Source organism: Tachypleus tridentatus, chromosome 11 (assembly GCF_004210375.1).
Source record: "Tachypleus tridentatus isolate NWPU-2018 chromosome 11, ASM421037v1, whole genome shotgun sequence".
NCBI lineage: Eukaryota > Metazoa > Arthropoda > Merostomata > Xiphosura > Limulidae > Tachypleus > Tachypleus tridentatus.
This window is the reverse complement of record NC_134835.1, coordinates 62,501,925-62,525,742: the sequence shown is the minus strand read 5'-3', so window position 1 is coordinate 62,525,742 and position 23,818 is coordinate 62,501,925. Positions and strand designations below refer to the sequence as shown.

Genomic DNA, 23,818 nt, shown 5'->3' with positions numbered 1-23,818 from the left:
AGGAGCACATTTAAAATGAGATCACCAAATTGTGCTACTAATAATAGTTATATTTTAATAAAATGTAAGCTGAGTATTGTTGCCACAGGAATCAGTGATTTTGTTTTCTGGTAACAAAAATCAGAATTGTTACTTCTATGCAGCAATTAATAGAATATTTTCATTAAAGAGATCAATAAGTTAGTCACTTAGAAAAATACTTGAAATAAGGAATGTCAGGAATTTTATACTTGTGTTTCTAAAATATTTTCTTTGCATAATATGGAATGAAAAAGCTTTTTTTTTTCAAATTTGATATGAAAATTAAATTATAATTTGACCTTAAAACTAATAGAAAACTATTAACTGGAGAAAGATGAATTTGTGTGTAGTACAAAACCTAACAGTTCTGTTTGTGTAGAAATGTACATTAACAAGATTTGCAACTAAAAGTACATTTTTCACTGGCTCATGTGGTAAGAAAATATTTTTATTGGAAAACATGACTTATTTATGTTGTGCATTTGCATACTGACAAACTAGTAATCAACAATTATGTATAATACAGTATTCTTTGTATCAGATCATGATACTAAACACTAACTAAAAAGGCATTTTTGTGTAGTGATGCTTGTGCTTTGATTTTTACCCATAATTCACACTTTCCTCTATAGAAGTCCAACAAGGTGCAATTATGCTTTATATAAAATTTTGAAATTCCAAATGTTTGTAAAATATATTTCATTCATTTAATTATTCTAGGCTACACAACAATGAACTTTCAAAGACCAACAACAATCACTCTTCAACGAGCTTCAGGTACATCCTCTGGTACAGAAACTTCTCACTTACAGAATACTTTGGTTTCATTACAGTACATGAAAGAGCACTTGGGAGATTCCATAGCAAAACAGGTAGATTCATTTTTGTTGATAAGTATAATATGCATACAGGACTTGTGTTAAATGTTAGGCTGATGTAGTATTATTGATTGATCATTGTAGTTAAGAATTTTTGAAAAATTTTAAAAGAAATAATGTAATACCATCTGTTTGTCATATAAAATTGAATATCTGATGGCTGATCATTTTTTACAGAGAGATATTGATTATCATTTTCAATATTGTTGCCTCTATAATATACTTAATTTTTACTGAGTCTCCTGAGCCTTCCAGAAATCAAAAATTTATATATTTATATTCTTATTTGAATAATATTTATTTGGCTCTGGAATTTGTGCTAGGGTTTACAGAGTATATGTGTATATGTATATATATGAAAAGATTGTCTTTGATGTACATATAATATACTTTATGATAATGAATTATTTATTTTGACTTAGAGTGGAATCTTGAATGTTAGTGGGGAAGCTGTTGCAAAAACGACCAGCCAGAGCTACACCTTCAAGGGTAACTTTTGTTTGTTATTTATTTGCCAACTATTTGGGTAAATTTTGTGTAGGAAATAAAAGTTGAAATTAATGTAAAAAGACAACTATTTAAACAATATTAATAACTTTCAAGTTCATGTTCAAAGAAGTGAACAGTTGACTAAAACAAAATTTACACAAGAAAATGGAATTACTGTTGTCTGTGACACAAAATGTTCTCAAAGTAACTTATTGATAACTCAAAAAATCAAATGTTCTCAAGCAAGTAGTTCAGTGAGACATAATTATGCATTTTTGTTTTTATTTTCAAAATTAACTAGAATATAGCCATGCACTGTTTCTATGTTTCTAAAGTGAGTGGCATTTGTTGCAAGTGGACATTATTTTATATTTAACAACTGAGTAAGACTTAGGTGTTCAGAATTTTGAAGGCATAACTGGGTGAGATCACAATGATACAGGAAATGTTTTTTGCTGTGTAATCTTGTTTGTAGCAGTAGTGTGGTAAAACAGATGGATTTTCTTTACAGAAAGTAAAAGCCTTTCTATTTGTTGAACATTCACATTGTGGACAGAGATGTGCTGAATGTTACATGTGATGAAGCAGTTTGTAATATCATTCTTAGTCTTATAACACTTAGGACAGGTGACAGTATTGTATATAGTATCTTGCAGTTTTAAAACTGGAATGATTTCAGTGGTGGGTGGGCTTCATGGAAGATAAATAAGGAGTTTTAAGAGGGGCAATAAAAAAGACACATCTGTTTAAAGCTAACAGTTAACTGGGATATAAATTTTCATTATTTTGACAGTGTGTTTACAAGTATTTTTCGTTTCATGTTATCAGGTCATCAAGATGTAAATCCATATTCTAATCTGATTAAAATACAAACATCAGTATTCAGACTTTTTAAAACTTTAAGCAGTTCTTTGTTTAATTAACAAATATATACTTATTTAGAACTGTAAAATCTAAAAGTGTTATCTGTCATTTGTCTGTAGTTAACCATATTTAGGTTAACACAACTGCTATTTTGTAACTAAAACCATGCAGACAAGAGGCTACAGTATGCTTGATGTAGTTGTCTGTAATAACTGGACTCAAAGATAGGCAGTGCAGTGTTTGAGACTGAACCTGGACAGTTCAGCATTGAATGCTGTCAAACATTAGGATGAGGAGCAGTTAACCCTTTTACTATGGGCAGGGGATCAAAGAACATGTCATTGTTTCTTGACTTACCTTTAAAATTTTATTAAACTACTATATTGTGAATGTATGTAAATAAATTTGGCATCAGAATGTAGTTTATAATTCAAATTTTAATTATGTATATTATTTAATATTTAATTTAAAAGTAACTTAAAAAATTGCTTAGTCTATTTTTGGGTGTCATGATACGGCATCATCTGTTTTTGTTCAGATTACATTTTATGATGCCCCCAATACAACATATATAGCTTCTTACAACTTAAAAATTCAAATTAATATTATTGACAAGCTAGAATATAAAATTGTAACATCCTACCTGTTTTCTTTACAGAGATATCATTATATTTAGCAAATCCACCACATTATCTCTGCCTACCTTTTCTTTGTTTGAAACATTTTTTTACATCTGGCCTCTACTCTCAGTTACATCTTTACAACCAATCAGTAGTGCTAATTTTGAACTATGTACTTGTGCAAAGCTTTATAAAATGTTTATGCAGGTAAAGTCATCTTTCCTTTATCTTTGCAGTTTTGAAGAGTGGTGCTCAGACAAAATGGTGATTGGAAATAAATATTTTTTAGACCCAAATGCAGCTTAGTTAGGAAGCCTTATATATTGTAGTGGAATTTTGTTTTATAGGTACAGTAATCTGTATTTTTTTAAATTTCAAAATACATATATGGAACCTAAATATTTTTTTAATATCTTCAATGTATGAAATTTGAGGCTTAGGTAGTATGATAATAAGTACAAACAAACTTTATGATGTCATGAGTAGGGGAGATAATTGTTTTCTGTATAATTTTTATTTACTGTCAATTATCTGAAAACCCACATGGGATAATGACTATGGCAATAAATAAGTTGAAACCTAGGCTTTCTGTTGGTTATAAATTTTAAAAAAGTTAGCTTCAGAGAAATATCTTTTAACAAGTTGTAAATTAGAGCATGCCATAGGTAGGCATGGAAAGTGGTTTCTGAATTATCATTGATTGTTCTTTAGCCCCATAAGATTGAAGAATATAAAAATATAGCTTCAGAATATTGATGATAAAATTATAAAGAACATTTTATGTTACATATCATAGTTTTCTAGTGTGTTGTTAAAAACCCATAGGAGAAGATGGCAAAATATCCGTATTCTCACACTAGGGGAATTTGAGGTTTTTTTAAAAAACTTGTCTGACCATACAGCCCAATTTATGAAGACCATAACTGATAAGCTTAAAGAACTCCCACAAAACAATAGAATTAACAAAGAAACCTTTTAGTATTTGATACCTAGACAATTTCTACCTAGTAGATTTTATCTCTTATCCAAAATATACAATGCAAACAATTCTGGCCAACCCATAATATCTAATATAAACATATCGGTCTGCTTTTGTTGACCAACACATAATATTCCCTGTACTCTGTCCTCTTACATAAAGGATACTCCTCACTTTCTTGACATCATAGAAGATATTAATACTGATGAATAGTTACCTCCCAAAAGGCTTCTTTGTACAATGGATATTTCTTCCTTTCACAACAATATTCCATGTTTGATAGTTAGACATTTGAAAGAAAAAATCATGAGCAAATATTTAATTAAAAAAAACTGATGTTTTGTGTCCAAAAATCTTGCAACATTTTCTAATAATTGCAAAATGTTGTGAGAAAATATGGTTATGGGCTGGGTCATAGTCAAAGAATTAAGTGTTCTAAATACATTATTAAGATTTGATATGTTAGAAATGAAGCATGGACTCTAAAAGATCTTAGAAATATATATAATCTGAGAATTCTTTCTTGGGAGACATGTCCCAGCATGAGTGATTCTCATCCAAAAGTTCATGGAGGTTTTTCCAAGCGATCCCATGTAATTTTATCAAACAAGATGCCTATAAAACAAAACTTCCTGTAAATAGCTAAATGTTTTCCACATTGGTTACAAGTTGTTTCTCAGATGTCTTCATCTTGAAAGTCTTAAGGTATTGATAGCTACACTGCTTCAGGCACCATCAGGTGTATTGAAACCTTCTATACTGCAACTGCATTAGTTAAATTTCTGTAGACAATGTTCCGAACTTGGAAGATGGAATATTTACTTCAATTGCAGGTGATTGATCATTCAAAGAGAGACCTGTTCATATTTTCATATGCTACAGGAGAGATAGCAGACAACAGCATATGAAGGGTCAGTGACAAATACTGATTGCTGCTGTTATGGCTAGTTTAAGCTGAGGGAGTCTGCTTGGTTCCTGTTCACCTGCTCTTTAAGGTGTAGTAGCATTTTTTGGATCAAAATTGTTAGGACCAGTTTGGTTCATCCCAGTTAGGGTAAAATTTATTAGACAATGGCATTGTCAGATCTTTGCTGAACCTTCCAATGTGTCAGGTACTTTCATTGAAATCTGATTTAAAGGGAGAAATACGACTCCATTTTTTTTTTGTGTGCTGTCTTTCACAGAATAAACGTCAGTGTTTGTTCTTGGTTGCAGCATTAGTAATTTGATGATGAATTTGCTGTAAAAATTATCAGCCAACATACTGTGGAATAGGTGAGCTGTATCTCAATAATAAAAACTTTCTAATGCTGACCTCTGAGAATCCTGAAAAGTAAACTGGATGAAAACATATAGTACAGTTACACGGGTGCTGTTTTGTAGTTTATTATAAATGCATTCAAATAATAGACAAAGTTGGAGTGAACACTCCACTAATCTCACAAGAACTGTGTTTACTAAAGGTTAGTTCTAGCCTTTGACTGTAAAAAAGGTTAAAACTTTTTAAGCTTTGTCCTCTGTTATTTATGTATCATGATGATTCTGGTAAACCTCTTCAAGTTACTTGCATCTTTCTCCCCTTGGTGTGGATTCCTGTACGTGGTGAGGAGACCTCCCAGGGAAGATTCTGTTCTTTCAGTTTAACTCCTCTGGGATCTAAACATCCACCCACGTGTTTGCTGTGCGTGGCGACCCGTGAAGGGGAGGAGAGGATCCTGGTGGTTGAGGGGTCCAACCCTAACACACCACTTTGGCCTTGAATTCCTGTAGATGGATGGCCTTTGGGTCAGTCGGCTGGTCCACTTGGGCTAGAGTCATCCAAGTACTAGTGTTGGAAGTTCTCAACGGGTGTTGTGGACATTGTGTTTGATGCTGGTGTTTGGGTATAGTGCTCATGAAACCCTGACGTTGCTGCAATGTTCTTGCATGACATTGTAGTGCATCCCCTCATAGGGCTCCATGGTAGGTGGGGTCAGTGGGTACCGAAATTTTCCTTTTTTTCCTATGGATCCTCCAACAAAAAATTTAAATATAATAGTGAAAAAACAGTCAATTGGTAAAAGACCACGTCGTGAAGACTCTGAGAAGCAATCTTCAATATCTGTAACACCTGTACCCCATTTCCTTATATTACATTCTCTTTCAGAAAAAACTTTAGGGCAAATGTCCCCCTTTTTTATTCAGAAGGGACTAGAGGGACTTGCTGGCTCTCCAAAGTCAGTAAAGAAGTTTCGATCTGGAGACATATTGGTTGAAACATCCACATCCCAACACAGTGAACTCCTCTTGAATTCAAAGGCAATTGGGGATGTATCTATTGAAATTACCCCTCATGCTACCTTGAATTCATCATGAGGAGTTATTGTTGAGATGGATTTGAAGAATGTCCCCGAGTCAGAGATTCTCACTGGTCTCTCCACTCAAGGAGTTTCTGCAGTGAGGCTCATCTCCTCTCACAAAGATGGAGTTACACTGCCAACAAATATCCTCGTTTTGACATTTACATCACCACGTGCACCTGCCACCATCGAGTCATGTTATCTAATTTGCAGAGTACGGCCGTACACTCCAAACCCTCTTCGATGTTTCCATTGTCAGAGGTTCGGCCACTCAAAGATGTTCTGTCATGGTTCCCTGACATGTGCTCATTGTGGTGGCAAGGACCACAATGCCTATGAGTATCACACATCCGCGTTGTGTCACCTGCAATGGTTCCCACCCTTCCTACTTTCGTTCTTGCCCAAAATGGTTGGAGGAAAAAGAGGTGCAGCGTTTGAAAACGATTCATAACATTAGTTAACTTGAGGCTCGGAAATTGCTGTCCGCCACTCCATCTCGGACATATGCTGCTGCACTTTGTTCCACAACTACAGTGGGAGTGCAGACAGATCTCTCTGCGCCTCTAAGAGAATTGTTTTCAAAACAATTGAAAAGCCTTTTGACCTCCATGGTTAAAAAAATTGATGAATCAACTTCTACACCCATCTCTGTTCCTCCCATACATTCCAACAAACCCCAAGATCCACATCCTTTGGTTTCAAGTACAGACATTTCTTCATTTACATCTTTTTGTCCCACCACAAGATGCAAAACAATCATTTGTTCACGTCCTCAGTCACTAGAATCCCCTTTCAACAACAAAGACCTGCCCTGGGTCCATGGAGGTCGAATGACCTCCTCCAAATAAGGACAGTAAGGAAAAAAAAAGACGGGTCGTAAACAGAAGGGTTCTCCAGCCACTTCGTTTACCCGTCATTAAAAATGGCCACCTTGATACTATGGAACTGTTGAGGTTTACGTTCTAATCTGGATGATATCAAAACACTGATTGCTTCCTACCATCTTGTATGTCTTCACTTACAGGAAACATTTCTGAAACCTCCTGATACATTCACCATTCGGCAGTTTTCTCTGTACAGAAATGACTGGCTGTGTCATGGACGAGTACATGGAAGGGTGGCATGTGCCCACCCTGTCTTTGTCAATCAACACACCCTTGGAGGCCATAGCCATCTGTGTTCCTTTGGTCATACCATCACTGTTTGTTCTCTCTATCTGTTCCCTGGAGAGACATATGATCAATCAGACCTTGATGCTCTCTTTGAACAGTTGCTGTCTCCCTTTCTACTCCTGGGGGACTTTAATGGACATCATCCCCTCTGGGGAGGTGCTGTTATTGATAGGAGTGGTCGCTTTGTAAAGCGTATGCTCTCTTATCACAATCTTTCTCTTTTAATACTGGTTCTTCTACTTATTTTCATGCACCTAGTCATTTTTTTACAGCTATTGATCTCTTGGTTTATTCCCCTTCATTATTTTCCCATTTTTTATGGAGGGTTGACAATAATCCACTAGGCAGTGATCATTTTTCTATACTTTTGAGAGAGACTGGCTGTCGTCGGTGCCACCCTACCCGCGTGCCCCGGTGGAAGCTGGATCAGGCAGACTGGTCCACTTTCACTGCTCTCGCAGAACTTGATCCAGCCATCGTGAATCAGCCATCAATAGATGCCTGTGTGGCAGCAGTAACTGACTGTATTATACAAGCAGCTGCTCAGTGTATTCCTAAAACCATGACATGTTTTCCACGATATCCTCCTCCGTGGTGGAATCGTGCTTGCCACTTGGCAAGGAAGGCTCAAAAACGGGCCTGGGATACTTTCCGTTGGTATCCCACACTTTTGAAACGCATTGCTTTCCAACGGGCCCATGCACATGCTAGGTGGGTAAGACGTCAAAGCCAGAAGGAATCTTGGATTAAGTTCACAACTAGCATATCCTCTACCACCAGTTCCAAGGTCATATGGGACAGGATTCGAAAGGTCAGTGAGCACTACAGTTCTGTCCCCCTCTTGATCTTACTCTCTGATGGCCAAAAGGTAGCTGATGTCCAGAGCATTGCTGATACTCTAGGTGAAAACTTTTGCCAAGTATCTAGCACTTCTGCTTGTTCCTCCACCTTCTTGGCCATCAAGACTGGGGCAGAGCGTTTACCTCTTTCCTTTCGAACTGACTGTCTCTTTGACTATAATTGCCCCTTTACACTGGTGAAACTGAAAATGGCCCTTCATTGGTCTGGCAGTACATCTGTTGGACCTGATGAGGTACCATATGATATGCTGCACTATCTCTCTCCTGCTTCTCTTGATATTCTTCTTATTGATTTTAACCAGATATGGCAGGTGATTGTTTTTCCTGATGCCTGGTGCCAGGCTATTATCTTACCTTTCTCTAAACCTGGAAAGATCCCAAGATTCCTTTAAACTACCGTCCAATTGCTTTGACAAGCTGTCTTTGTAAGACTTTAGAGAGGATGGTTAATGATCATCTTGTTTGGTTCCTCGAATCAAACAAACTCCTCTCGCCCACCCAGTGTGGGTTCCGATGATAGCATTCCACCACGGACCACCTAATTAGACTTGAAACATCAATCAGAGAAGCCTTTCTCAAATGCCAACATTTTGTTCAGTGTTCTTTAACATTGAGAAGGCTTATGACACAACATGGAGGTATGGCATTTTGCGAGACCTCCATATATATGGGCTACGTGGTCATTTACCCATGTTTATTAAAAATTTTTTAATGGACAGGAGATTCCAAGTTCGTGTGGGTTCGACATTTTCCCGTTCTTTTGTACAGGAACTTGGGGTCCTTCAGGGCTGTGTTTTGAGTGTCACACTTTTCAGTATAAAGATTAATGCCATCACTGAACAACTCCCTCTTGCTGTTGCAAACAGGCTCTATGTCAACGACTCTCACATCTCGTGTCAGTCGTTGAACATGAGATATATTGAGCGGCAACTACAAACTGCCCTCAATCGTGTACTGAAGTGGACTACGGCAAACGGCTTTAATTTTTCTCTCTCTAAAACCGTTTGCATGCACTTTTGCCGCCAACAGGGTATCCATCCTGATCCTGAACTCCGTATCGGTGAAGTTTTGCTGCCAGTGGTTCCCGAGACCAAGTTCTTGCAGCTTATCTTTGACCGTAGCTGACCTTTATACCACACTTAAAGCAGCTACGTGTCAAATGCACAAGAGCACTGAACATCCTCCGTGTCCTCTCTACCGCCAGTTGGTAAGTGGATCGATGTTCTATGTTAAAGATATATCGTGCTCTTAATCGTTCAAAACTCGACTATGAATCAATAGTCTATGGCTCTGCCAGATCCTCGGTCTTAAAGATGCTGGACCCCGTTCATCATCAAGGACTTTTACTCTGCACTGGGGCTTTCCACACTTCCCAGTTCAGAGCTTATACGTGAAATCTCACGAAACTTTGCTCCTTACCAAAGCATCCCACTTGGGGATGTGTTTTCCTTCCTCAGTGGGTCTTACTTTTACAAAACAGATGATATGCCATTGCTCCTTTTGGACTTCACATCTAGGCGCAATTGGATGAATTGGGTCTGTCCTTGGATAACATTGCAGAATCCACTGGTCAGCCCATCCCCCCCATGGCTTATTGCAGCCCCCAAATGTGACCTTTCTTTTAGTCATCTGAAAAAGGCAGATACTCCCGATTGGAAGTACAGTCTTTTATTTACTGAACATCTTTCAAACAATCATTCCATTCTAATTTATACAAATGGTTTCAAATCAGGTAATTCTGTGAGCTCTGCCATGGTATGTTGTGGTTCGGTGGTTGCGCACTGAATCCCCTCTACAATTTCTGTGTTCACTGCTGAGCAGTACTTTAACTGCACTATTTATACTGACTCCCTTAGTTCTCTGCTGGCCTTGGAATCACTTCACGTTGGCTCACACCCTGTTCTCACTGATATTCAAAACCAACTGGCCCATTTCTCATTAACATCTACTTCTGTCCAGTTTTTCTGGATACCAGGCCATGTTGGTATTCATGGGAATGCGCTTGCAGACATGGCAGCTAAATCTATCTGCTCTGGCACTATCACCACTGTGCCTATTCCGTACATGGACTATGGTCCTGTATTCAAGGCTCGGCTCTGTGCCAGCTGGCAGTCCACTTGGAGTGAGCAACATGACAACAAGCTTTTTTCAAATAAAACCCTATATTGGGCTTTGGCCATCTAGCTTCTGTAAGGTTCGGAAGGAGGAAGTTGTTCTAACTAGACTACTCATTGGTCACAGTTTTTTAACTCATCGTTTTCTTTTATCTGGAACTGATGCACCAATGTGTAGTTTGTGTAACACTCAAATCACTGTAAGCCACATTTTACTTTCTTGCCATCATTATGACTCTTAACGACGGCATTATTTTAAACATGTTCTGTCCCAGTGTTTGTCTGTAACATTGGACAGTGTTATTGGTCCTTGATCCACTGTCCACCTTGATGAAGTTTTTAGTTTTTTTAATGGCCATTAATCTTTTTAACCTCATTTAAGTGTTTGATATTTATTCATTACACCTTTTTAATTATGATTCCCTTTTCAGAGTCTCAATCTCTCTAGTTCAATTTGACATTGGAAAATGGCCAGAACATTAAATAACTCGACACCAGGACTGGAAAGGCCAACTTCAGGTGACTAAAGCTGCTGTTTGAACTAACTGTTAGTCGTCCTGGCGAGTTGTTATTACAGTTTTCTGCATGTCTTTTATTACTTTACCTTTTGTTACTGGCCATAATGACACATATCCTGGAACCAGGACTGAAAAGACCAACTTCAGGTGACTGATGGTGGTTCTTGTACTTACCTGTTAGTCTTCCTGGCAGGTTATGATCATTACCATTCTGCTACAGGAAGTTCTTTACAACTTTGTAGACTGGATGTCAACATTGGTTTCATGCCATTTTCTGTTTTTAATTGCTGTTTTGTTTATACCTTTGGTTCCTTTTATGAGTTTTACTACATTTACTTTACTTTTACCTTTTTACAGGATATTTGGCTAATTTTTATTATGATTTTGCTATATGTCTTTTAACACTTTTCTTACTTTACTTTTTTTAATGGATGTTATGACAACATAACCCGGAACCAGGACTGGAAAGGCCAACTTCACATGACTGTCGGTGGATTTTTGTACTTACCTGTTAGTCTTCTTGGTGGGTTATGATCATTACAATTTTGCTAGAGAAAGTCCTTTACTACTTTTCTTACTCTCCTTTCTCTCTTAACATTGTAGACTAGGTGTCAACATTGGTTTTATGCTTTTTCTTTTTTCAATGATGTTGTTTTACCTTCATTTCCTTTTATGTGTTTTACTACATTTATTTTTACCTTTTTACTGGACGTTTGGCGCAGATAGCCTAGCTGCTTTGTGCCATAAAACACTAAATCAATCAATCAATCAAGCATCATTGTCTTTCTGACTAAAGCGTATTTGTATTTCATCTATTAAAATGTGCTTTAGTTGATGCTTCATCTTTGGCTTACTTTAGAAAAAATTGTTCAGTCATTCTGGATACAGATGCCGGTAATAGTGGAGTTGCAACAGTGTTGTCACAGATTCAGAGAAATCTTTAAGGCAGTTGTCTCCCCTTTTCATTCAGAATTGACTAGAGGGGATTACTGGCTCTCCCAAGTCAGTCAAAAACTACATTCTGGGGTCATCTTGGTGGAAACATCTACTCCAAAACAGAGTGAACTTCTCTTGTAATTGAAGGTCATTGAGGATATACCCATTGAAGTTATGCCCCAAATTACTTTGAAGAGATTTGAAAAACATTCCTGAGCTGGAGATTCTTGCTGGTTTCTCCACCCAAGGAGTCCTGCATATCTCCACTCACAAAGATGGAATTATGATGCTGTGTAATGTCCTAATTTTGATGTTTACATCACCACATCCATCTGCTACCATTAAGGCAGGTTATCTAAATTGCAAAATATGGCCATATATTCCAAACCCTCACAGATGTTTTTATTGTCAGTGGTTTAGTCACTCATTGGTTTCTTGATGTGTATTAGTTGCAGTGGCAAGGACCACAATGTCTATGAGTGTGAAATAGACTCTCATTATGTTAATTGTAGGGGCTGTCATCCATCTTACTTTTGTTCATGCCCTAGGTGGATGGAAGAAAAAGAGGTACATTTGAAAAACATTATTTACATTGAGGCTTGAAAGTTACTGTCTGCCACTCCATCTCAGACATATGCTGCTTTACTCCATTCTACTGTTACAGCTGAAATGCAGACAGAACTCTCTGTGTCTCTGACAGGGTCATTTTATAACCACGTGAAGAAGCTTTTGCCCTGCATGGTTAATAGAGTTGTCAAGTCAACATTGAAACACTATCTCTATCCCCACCATTCTTTCCAGTGACTACCCAGATCCACTTTTTATGATTCTGGCTTCTGGTGTTTCATCTGGTCCATCTTCTTCTTCAGCCCTGAGATGCAGAACGATTATTTGTTCATGTCCTCAGTCACTTGAATCTTCATCTACTGACAGAGATCTGCCCACCCGACCCAAGGTGAGATTCATAGAAGTTGATAGACCTTTTAATAGAAAGAAATGTTGTGGTCATAAACAGAAGGGCTCTCTGCCCAATTCTCCTTCACATAAGTAAAAATGGCCACTTTAATACAGTGGAACTGTCAAGGTTTCTGTTTTAATTTGGATAACATCAGAGTGCTGATTGATTCTTACCATCCTGAGTGTCTCTCCATAACCCTTTTGGCACTGAAGATATATGTTTGATACTTCAACTAATTAAGGTATCAGTACTAAAAGCATGATATCTTGGCAATAACTCAACAAAGGTCCCTAAAATATTCGGTGATTGTATCCAATACTATATATGTTTAATTCAAATACATAAGAATAACAGGAATAAAGGAAGGTTGCCTGCTGTGCTGAGCCTTCAAGTCAACTGTGGTCACCAACTGCGCCAAAAGGGTTAAAGGAAACATATCTGAAACCTGCCAATACAGTCTCCTTTTGCCAGTTTTCTTTGCATAGAAATGATGACAGGTTGTGTGATGGAGGGGTGGCACTGCTGGTTGATAAGCATGTGCCCACCCTATCTTTGCCACTCAATAACCCTTGGAGGCTGTAGCCCTCAGTGTTTCCTTGGGTCATACTATCACTGTTCATTCTTTTTATTTGTCTCTTGAGGAGAGCTATGATCAGTCAGACCTTGATGCTCTCATTGAACATTTACTATCTCCCTTTTTAATCCTAACAGACTTTAATGGACATAATCCCTTATGGGGTGGTGGTGATATTGATGGGACGGGTCGTTCTGTAGAACATATGCTCTCGGATCATAACTTTTCACTCTTGGATACTGATACTTATACCATGCACATATTCAATCTTTTACTGCTGTTGATCACTCTATCTGCTCCTCTTCACGTTTTCTCTCATTTCTCTTGGGGGATTAACAGTGACTTACAGAGTGGGAATTTTTTCCCTAGCATATTGTGGGATACCAGTTTTTGTCAATGTCACATGGCACAAAAGGCTGAAAAAGGGCCTGGGATATATTTTGTAGATATCCCACACTTTCAAACTATATTGCCTTTAAGCTGGCCTGTGCATGTGCTCAGCAGGTAAGACGTCAAAGCTAGAAGTAATTTTGGATTAAGTTCACAACTTGCATCCCTCCCTTGTACCACTTTCAAAGTCATATGGGACAAGATTTGGAAGGTTGGTAGGCATTATGCTTCCCCCCCTTTTGATCTTGCTTTCCAATGAAAGTTTATCTCATGTATCTAGTGTTTCTGCTTCATCAGTTTGCCAGTACATTAGTTGGACCTGATGATATTCATTTTGAGATGATGCACCATCTCTCTTCTGCCTCTCTTGCTATTCTTCTGATTGTTAACTGGATCTGGCAGTAGAATGCTTTTCCTGATGCTTGGTGTCATGATATTGCCCTCCCTTTTCCTAAGCTTAAGAAATATTCTAAGATTTCTTCACACTACTATCCAGTTATTTTGGCAAGCTGTCACTGTAAGATATTGGAGAGGATGGTTAATGCTTATTTTGTTTGATTCGAGGAATCAAACAACCTCTTCTCGCTCACCCAATGTGGATTCTGACAACAGTACTTCACCGTGGACCACCTGATTCAACTTAACGTCAATCAGAGAAGCCTTTCTCAAGTGAAAAGATCTTGTTTCTGTATTTTTTACCTTGAGAAAGCTTATTATACTACATGGAGGTATAGCATCCTGTGAGACCTTCACTTATACAAGTTGCTTGGAAATTTGCCAATTTTTATTAAACATATTTTAATAGACTGGCAATTTCAAGTCCATGTGGGTTCAACACTTTCCTGTTCTTTCCCACAGGAACTTGGAGACTCTCAGGGCCATGTCTTGAGTGTCACACTTTTCATTACAAAGATTAATGACTTCAGTGGACAACTCCTACATTTGCAAACAGTATGTTTATGACTTTAGCATCTTGTGTCAGTTGTCGAGCATGATGTTTATTGAATGGCAGCTACAGACTGTCCTCAATCATTTACTGAAGTGAACCAAAGCAAATGGTTTTACCTTTTCTCACTCTCAAACCGTTTGCATGCACTTCTGCCACCAACTTGGTATTCACCCTGATCCTGAGCTCTGTTTTTGAGAAGTTGTACTTCTTGTGGTCCCTAAGATGAAGTTCTTGGATATTATCTTTGACCATAAGCTGACCCTTATTACATACATCAAGCAGCTACGTGTCAAGCGTACAAGGGCATTGAACATCCTTCATGCCCTCATTCAGTCAAAACTGGACTATGGGTCTCTGGTCTATGGTTTTGCCAGGACCTCAGCCTTGAAGATGTTGAACCATGCTCACCATCAGGGGCTTTCTGCACTTCTCCATTCCAAAGCTTGTACACCAAATCTCATGAACCTGTTCTACACCTCTGCCATTTGCAACTGTCTTTACTATATGCTGCAAAACTTGGACCCTTACCACAGCATTCCACCTGGGCTTCTGTTTGTTTGTTTTTCTCAGAGGGCTATGCTTTTTCAGAATAGACGGTCTGCTATTGTCCTTTTTGGCTTTGGTATCCAAGTGCAGTTGGTTGAATTAGGTCTGTCCTTAAATGACGTTGCTGTCTCCACGGATTGGCTCATTCCACCGTGGCTTATTACCATCTCCAAATGTGACATTTATTTGATTCATCTGAAGAAAGCTAATATTCCCGATTGGAAGTATCTTCTCATTGTTGAACATCTTTTGAATTGTCATTCCATTTCCATTTATATAGGGGGTTCGAAATCAGGTGACTCTGTGGGCTCTGTCGTAATTTGTTGTGATTCTGTAGTTGCATACAGGATCCCCTCTACAGTTTGTGTTCACTATCGAACTGTATGCATTTTATCTTGCCTTGGATCATATAGAAGCTATGCAGTATACGCGAACTGTACTATTTATACCGTTTCGCTTAGCTCTCCCCTGGCCCTGGAGTTGCTTCACGTTAGTTCTCATCCTCCTCTCGTCGATATTCAAAACTGACTGTTCCGTTTCTCTTTATCATGTATTTTATCCAGTTCTTCTGGATACCGGTCCATGTTGGTATCCACGAATGTAGCTGGTTGATACCGTAACTAAGTCTGTCTAGTCTGGTGCTGTCACTGCTGTGTCTGTTTTATACAAGGACTACCCGTCCTGTATTCAAGACTCGGCTCCACGCCAGTTGGCAGTCGACTTGGAGTTAGAAACGTGTTAACAAGCTTTCCCAGATCAAACCTTCTGTTGCTCTTTAGCTCCCTTGCTTCCGTAAGAATCGGAAAGAGGAAGTTGTTCTGACTAGGCTACTTTTGTTTGATTTTTTTAACTCATCGTTTTCTTTTATCTGGGTATGATGTACCAATGTGTGGTCTGTGTGAGACTCAAATCACAATGACCCACATTGTACTGTCATGCCGTCGTTACGAGCGTAAGCGACTGCACTATTTTAGACACATTTTTATCATTGACGACTCACTCTTGATGTTGGACAGTATCGACAATTGGTGATGGTGACACTGTCAACGTCAGTTGTGTTTTAACTTTTAAGGATCATTGGCCTTTAAAACTTTAAGTTTTTAATTCGAAAATTGGACTTTGTTTTAACACGATTCCTTTTTACATGTATCAATAATTTTATTTTTCATTTTTTATTGATTGTTTGGCGCAGATAGCTTAATTGCTTTGTGCTAATAAACGCTAACAAACTAACCGAAATTATCTTGTGTTCACAATGGTGTGCACCTTCAGTAGGTGAAGTAATAGGAACTTATCTTTTTCACTGGAGATAAAACTTGAATTCACAGATGTGAGGAGTGATGGCGAGACTGATTGTACAATATTTTATACTTGAAGAAATGAAGTCGATTTTAGTTATTTAGCTTTTTCTTGCAGTGCGTTTTTTCGTTTTCATCACTACTTTTGGTAGGACCACTTTTTCATTCTAACATTGTACTGAGATAACCACAAGATAATATTTTATAAAAAGTAAAATCTTATGAAAAAAATGAATATGGAACGAAATGAACGAGTGGAAAAAATGGCGAGTGTGTGGCGGCTAACTAACGTTAAACAAGTCAAATTAAATAAACATACAAAAATACGCGATTTTAACAGTGGTTAAGACGTGTGAAACACGAGGTTTTATTGGGTATAACAAACAAGAACAATAATTCCTTTAAAAATAACAAACATACAAATCTACAAAATGATAGCTTTGTTCTCAATATAAAAAAATAAAACATTAGAATAAATCGTTTTCTTGAGGATTCGGCTCAGACAGTTTGGCGCAGTTCTTGGATTACTTTTATTTTGGATGGAAACCTCTAGTTTACAGTACATTTAGCTCGTGCTTTACATGGTGTTCACCTGGCAGAAATAAACCTTTTGTTGTTGTTATCCTTCTTCCGGATAATCGCTGTTGGAGCCGACCACACACTCCCAAAAGGCTGTATAATCTCATCATTTAATATCTGTGCTACCTCGTTATGGAAACAAACCTAGTGATTCATGGAAGCTTGCATAACCATCCTTCTTGTATTTAGTGTACGAATGTTTGGGATGGAGAGAATCATTTATTTTGATTTACAGCAAGATATGGATTTTTTTTTTTTTAATTTCGCGGAAAGCGGCACGAGGGAAGGCAGCATATCATCACTACCCACCACCAACTCTTGGGGTACTCTTCCCAACGAATAGTCCGATTGACCGTCACATTATAACACGTGAAAGGGATAAAAACAGAGATTAAAGGGAGGTTGACCGTCACACTATAACACCCCACGTTCGCAAGGACGAACATGTTTTGTGTGACGGGGATTCGAACACGCGACCCCTCCCCTTCCCAGATTGCGAGACTAGCATCCTACTCATCTGGCCATGTCGGAGCCTAGGAAGGTATAGACAACAACAATCTTTATTACAAACATGGTTAAAACCTAACTGTACAGGAAAGATCAAAGACAAATGTCAATGGGTGTGTTGAATTGGCAAACAAAAGAGTGGATAAACCTTTCAATTTAACATTAATTATCATTCAACCTCACAAAAAACTTAAGCCATGCAAATTTTATAGCAGAAAGTGTTATTTTCAAGTTGTTTATGCCTAAAGTAAATGGGGAAAAAGCAACCTATTTTTCTCTTCAAACTTTGCTTTTGTGACCTGGGAGCATATAACGAAAACATGATGGGAGACTGTATATGGGGGCTGATACGTAAAAGTGATTTACATTACAGTTACAAATCTCAAAAAACTACTTACTTCTAAACATTTTTGTATGACTTTAGTATAAATACATGTAAATTTTGATTTATATTTTGTGTAAATGAAAATGTGCAAATATGCCCGTTTTTGCATATGAAATAGGTTAATTTCTAAATTTCATTATCCAGGTCACAAAAGCAAAGTTTGAAGAGAATAATGACCATTTTCTGTACTTTTGCAGCATAAGCAATTAAGAAATAACACATACTATCCAGGAACAGAATTTGTGTTAAATAGCGTAATCCGTAGATTGTTATCAATCCCATAAAATGTTATTTCTTACAAACGTGGCTTTAAATACAAAACCAATAACATAAAAAGCCAGGTTTGTACACCACTACAACTTTCACAAGTGATCTTTGTTTATTGCAATCGAAGCACAAGGGCGTGGAATCCCGTGGCAGTTATCCGATTTGGCGACAGAAAAGACAACCGTTTGTCTCAAAACATTGCGATTCGTAATTTCTTAAAGAAAACACAGCTTACTGTCAGTAATTGTTTGTTTTAAATTTCGCGCAAACCCACAAGAGGGATATCTGCACTAGTCGTCTCTAATTTAGCAGTGTAAGACTAGAGGGAAGGCGGTTATTTATCACAACTCACCGCCAACACTTAAGCTGCTCTTTTACCAACGAATAGTGGGATATACGTGTTTGATGTGACGGGGATTCGAACCAGCGACGCTCAAATTGCGAGTCGTGTGCCCCGACTTCCTGGCCACGCCGGGCGCCTGTTTTCCATAGTATAGCCTATTGTCAGTAATGAAAGGAGGGTTGAATTGATTACTTGAAACACACTGCGTCCAAACTGAAGTGAAATAAATTATTTTACAGAAATTTCGAAAAAAGAATACATGTCAGCTAAGGAAAGCTAACGCATAATATATTTCTGACCAAAGCTAGTGATTACAGGCATTAGATGTTAAAGAGTTCAGTCAAATGAAAATTAAAAATTTGCGTAAGTACATGTAGGAAGCTCATTTAGTTTTAATAAGTTAATGGCGTATCCGTACTTTACTTTCGGAACATACTTATCTGTTTACTTTGTTACATTAGTAAAATAAAAAAGGTTAGGTTATAAAATGCCTTTGGTAAAGTTTTAGGCGTATTTTCACAAGGCTGAAGTAAAATGTTACGTTTTTTAAATATACAAATATAGTGTAATTTTTCAAGTAACTGATTTTAAAAAGGTAAACTGACCAATATTTATCACGAATAGGTATTTTATATTTCGAGGAGAAAAGGAAATCATTTAAAAAAATATAAAAAAAGATCGTAGTAGTAACAAAGTGCATACTCACGAAAGAGAAACCGTTATATCTTTTGTCAGGGCTACATTCTTACCTTGCAGGTGTTATGTGAGAGGCTATTGTGTGTTTAACAAGCAGCAACAATGGCTGACTGTTACCCATACCTGATTTTCGGCACAAGTGTGTATCTATGTATGTATGTGTGTGCGTGCTCTTGCATGAATTAATATATGTGGAGAAATTATCAAAAAACTCTACTTTTTTTACGCCTTTATATGAGAATGTCTGTGTGATATTTATTACTTTTGTGACTACGTTGGTGATGTATTTAGTTATTTCGTACTCTGGCATTAACGTTTTATTGTTATTATTACAAAATACAGTTAACTCATAAGAGTGGAAAGCAATATAAAAAAATTAGGTTCTGTTCAACTTTTTCTCTTTTTTTGTTTGTCAGAAATTGTTAAAGAAAACTTAATTGTTTTGATACGTGTTTATGATGTTGGATCTCACTGCTCGTAATAAAGATATATACGTTGTTGTCATTTTTATTTCCTGTTCGTGTAATTTTCTCGTGTTGAGATGAATATGATTTCGGACATGTTTCTATATCTTTGTTAGAGAAAACTAACAGCTGATCGTCCTGTAGTGAGAACCTGCGTGATTGGATGTTGTGTTCAATTTCCCGCCATTTCGAAATTGACCGCTTTATGAGGAGTGTTTCTGTCATTCAAGGCACGAAAATACTACGCGAGATAGCGTGTGTTAGTTTATGAATGTGAGTGCCTGATGGCGATAGATTGTGCGAGGACTGGTTTCTAGCTACAGCGTGTTTTGTGATTGTCTTTGTATGTGAAGCCCACCGGATCACCGCTGGGATGTCGTGAGAGGGGAAGGAGTATCGTGGCTGTTAGACTTGTGTTGTATGTAATTTCCAGTCGGAAAGAAATTGGCGCGAAAGCCACTATTTCGGAAAGAATGTCGCTTAACACGTGCCCTCAGGTAAAGGGTCTCGTGAAAGGGATAAAAACAGAGATTAAAGGGAGGTTAGAGCTCACGAGGAAAGGTAAAATTTATTTTCTTACTTCACTTTTGTTTCAGGTTTTTGCGTTCATGCCTTGACCTTCAGTCTTAACAACACACGACCACCTCAGTGTAATTAATGGTATATACCTATATTTTGTAAAAAAAAAAAGGTAATACTGTTTTGTTTCTGTATACTGTAAAATATTGCATGAATATACCACGTGTGGTACAAACATATAAAATTAAATAAAGCACAAATTTAAATTTTTGTTCTTCTTACACACGCTGTTCCGAATTTACTTTTAAACCCTCATTTTGTACACACGTGGGGTGTTTCAGTATTTTATTTGAGCAGATGCTGTAGTTTCAATTTGTAGGCTTAAAGTTATCATATAGTAACATTCATAAATTTGTGTATTTCATCGATGATCGTTTTTAATGAATTAGCACTCTTAGCATTTGTTACATTCGAGCCATTTATTGGGTCTTCCAAAAACTTCATAAATATTTGTGATGAATGCAGATATTGTTTCTAAATTGATTACATATTTTTGTGTTAAGCTCATTTAATTTGGAGCACATACAAATATAATATTCATACATATTTGAAATTTGACCCTGGAGATGGTGAGCCAACAATTGGAAAATTATTATACATGCACTTTTCTAAACCATACTCTGTACATGGACAAAGTGCATCTGTTGGCATTTCTCATTAGCAGTTCAAATGAATGTATCAAGCTTTAAGCAGCTTGTATGAAAAGATAAATTTCTGTCAGTTTACTCTTTATAAAAAGCTAGGATTGTAAAGTACTAGAAATGCCATAAAATCATAGTGATGCAACTTACTGTACATGTACATAGTGCCTTTTGGGCCATTCACAAATTTGGGAAAGTAAGAACACCCAAGTTTGGTGCATCATGTTCTTTTTTTTCAGGGAAGAATAAAATAAAATTGACCTTACAGACCTTGAGGATTATTTTAGTTTCAAAGACAATGAATACACAAACCCTTTTGCTAAAGGCTAGGTATAATGTACATGTTTGTCTACATTTTTGCACATGTTAAGAGTTTGCACTATCGCTTTTAATACAGCAAAATTTGGTAGACATTTAATAAAGATTACAAGTAATTTGTATGCAAAAAATTAGATTTTTAATGAAATATTTTTACTAAAGATTTGTTTGTGAATATGTAGTCTGTTTCAGTCCTAGTCTGAGTGCAAAGTGATTTCATGTTATGATTGAAAAACTATTCTTCATCCTGAAAATCTGAAATATTTTTTGCATAATATGTAGAACCTCCTAAGTACATTTCAAACATTCGTTTTCATTAAGACTACATGTTGTTATTCTCTATACTGTAACTACATGTCTGTCACTTGGCCAACCTTGCAACCATCATAAAAAATTAGGAAAGAAATATAAGTTATACATTTTTCGTGCTAAAAATGACTACATGTTATAATACAAAAATACAAATGTTTAGTCTAAGTAGCTTAAGTCTCATAATGCTATATATTTACATTTATATTTATTATTTTTTATCATATTGACCTTCTGGTCATGCTTAGCTAATATTACATAACTTGCATTAGTTCATTGCATGTGCACTTGTTACATATTCAGTGTTATAAACCTGACTGTTAGTCTTCCCTGTTTTGGTTGTACTTTAGTGGACTAGTATTTTGTCATGTACCTTCAGATTTTAATTATTATACATTATATATATGTGTATAGATTATTACTATATAGAAATAAATTATTAAACTTGTTTTTCTCAAAATGTAGGACAATAAATCAAGAAGTAAAGCAAACAATTATCTCTTCTTGTTATGATCTTTGTACTTGGTTGCTGCTGGACATAGTTTGCTAAGCTTTTTAAAATTTCACACATGGAGGATATCAAACAATTTTTTTAGGTTTTATATATACATTTCAATAACCAAAAATCTTAAATAACTACATTGATACTATAGAATTCCACTACAACTTATTAAGTGTAGTAACTAAGATGTACTTAGATTAAAAAAAAAAGGGGAACTTTGAGTAGACTAAAGACATAACCTACCTCCGTGAAATCTTGGATTGAAAGAGCATTGTAGCCTTTTCACAAATTAAAATGGCTGAGAAAACTGCTTGGAGGACATTCTAAGCTGTTGATTGGTTATTCACATGTTCTATATTGAAGTAAGTGTATAAAAAAAGTTTTCAAAAAGTAAAGAGTTGAATGGGGCCACTGTGTTTGATTCAGTATGTAAGCCATATCTCAGCAAATTAAAAAGATATCAGGTTCTTATTTTATATTCTAGGTTGATAATATTAATAATTTGAGTTCCTAATTTGTACAAAACTATAGGCTTAGTACTTTGACATCACAAACATCTAACTTTATACAGTGCTGCATTTAACATTCCACAACTCACTAAGATCTATATTTAAATGTGTTCTTATAATATTTATTTTAAATTAAGAAATTAACTTGTATGTAATAGTAAAGCTTGAATTATAATCTGTAATTTGATTCCAAAGTTATTGACATAAATGCATAGAATAATAGTTCAATAAAATTTTGAATACAAGTCAACAAACACAGTGACATGGCCTTTGACCTGTGATCCATCATGAAAAGGTTAATACATATATACATCAAAATGGAAAATGTGATGGTTAAAGAGAAGTTAATTGCTCACAAAACATGCGTGAATGTAGTTATATTAACATTTTCATTCAAAAGGATTCAATAATGGAATCATATATTTGATACATATTGTGAGGCATATATGTAAAAGATCTACATAATGCATATAAAACATCTTGTTAACTGAAAATTAAGTCAAAACTGTAGCAATGCTCTTTTTAAAAGTATTAATGTTTGATATTTTTTGGAATATATCTTTAAGAACTTGAACAATGTCATTTTTCTACCTCTGTCAGATGTGCTCTGTTGAATTACATTTGGTTGGAGCAGTTGTACTTACACAGTGCAATATTTCAGTATTTATGCCATTAGAGTAATATTAGTTCAGCTACAAGATAATTAGTTGAAAGACCTTGGTCTGTCAATATTACTTAGATTAGAACTATTTCAGGTGATTTTGGACTAGGAACATCTGAATTATATTTTCATATGAAGATGTGTAGATGAAATTATTTTCCTCGTAAGAGAGCCATGTGACAGTGTACTTTTAATACAACAAATAATTAATTATATATTGTATACATTTTTTCAGCTGTTCCAACCCAGTTGATTACTGTACCAATAGCAAGTGCCAGTACTCCAAACAAAACGTTGTCATTTAAAAGTGATCCAACAATACTGCCAAAAACTGTATCACCAATGGTTAGTACAAGTTGTACGTAGAGTAATTAAAACTGTTCAGTTGTTATTTGAATCTTGTCAGATTTTAGTGTAATTAAAACAGTGTATTCAGAAATCAGTTATATATTGTTGCATTTGCCTTATTTTATTGTAAAGAACTATTGACATGATGAAACAAACTTAATTTTTTTAATATTTTAGCTCATTTAAAACATTATTGATTTATATA

At 36.3% G+C, this 23,818-nt stretch overlaps 1 protein-coding gene across 3 annotated transcripts in view; it reads left to right on the top strand.

Annotated features, from left to right (window-relative positions):
* LOC143232290 (transcription factor Dp-2-like) overlaps positions 1 to 23,818 on the top strand; it is a 71,068-nt gene that overhangs the window by 12,648 nt on the left and 34,602 nt on the right. For 2 of the 3 annotated variants that reach the window (XM_076467516.1, XM_076467517.1), the window contains exons 2-4: positions 742 to 893; positions 1,322 to 1,388; positions 23,501 to 23,610. In XM_076467516.1, the coding sequence (XP_076323631.1) occupies positions 742 to 893; positions 1,322 to 1,388; positions 23,501 to 23,610 (329 nt within the window). Of the gene's footprint in view, positions 1 to 741; positions 894 to 1,321; positions 1,389 to 20,104; positions 20,308 to 23,500; positions 23,611 to 23,818 lie in introns of those variants that run through there. The other variant, XM_076467518.1, reaches the window with a different exon arrangement.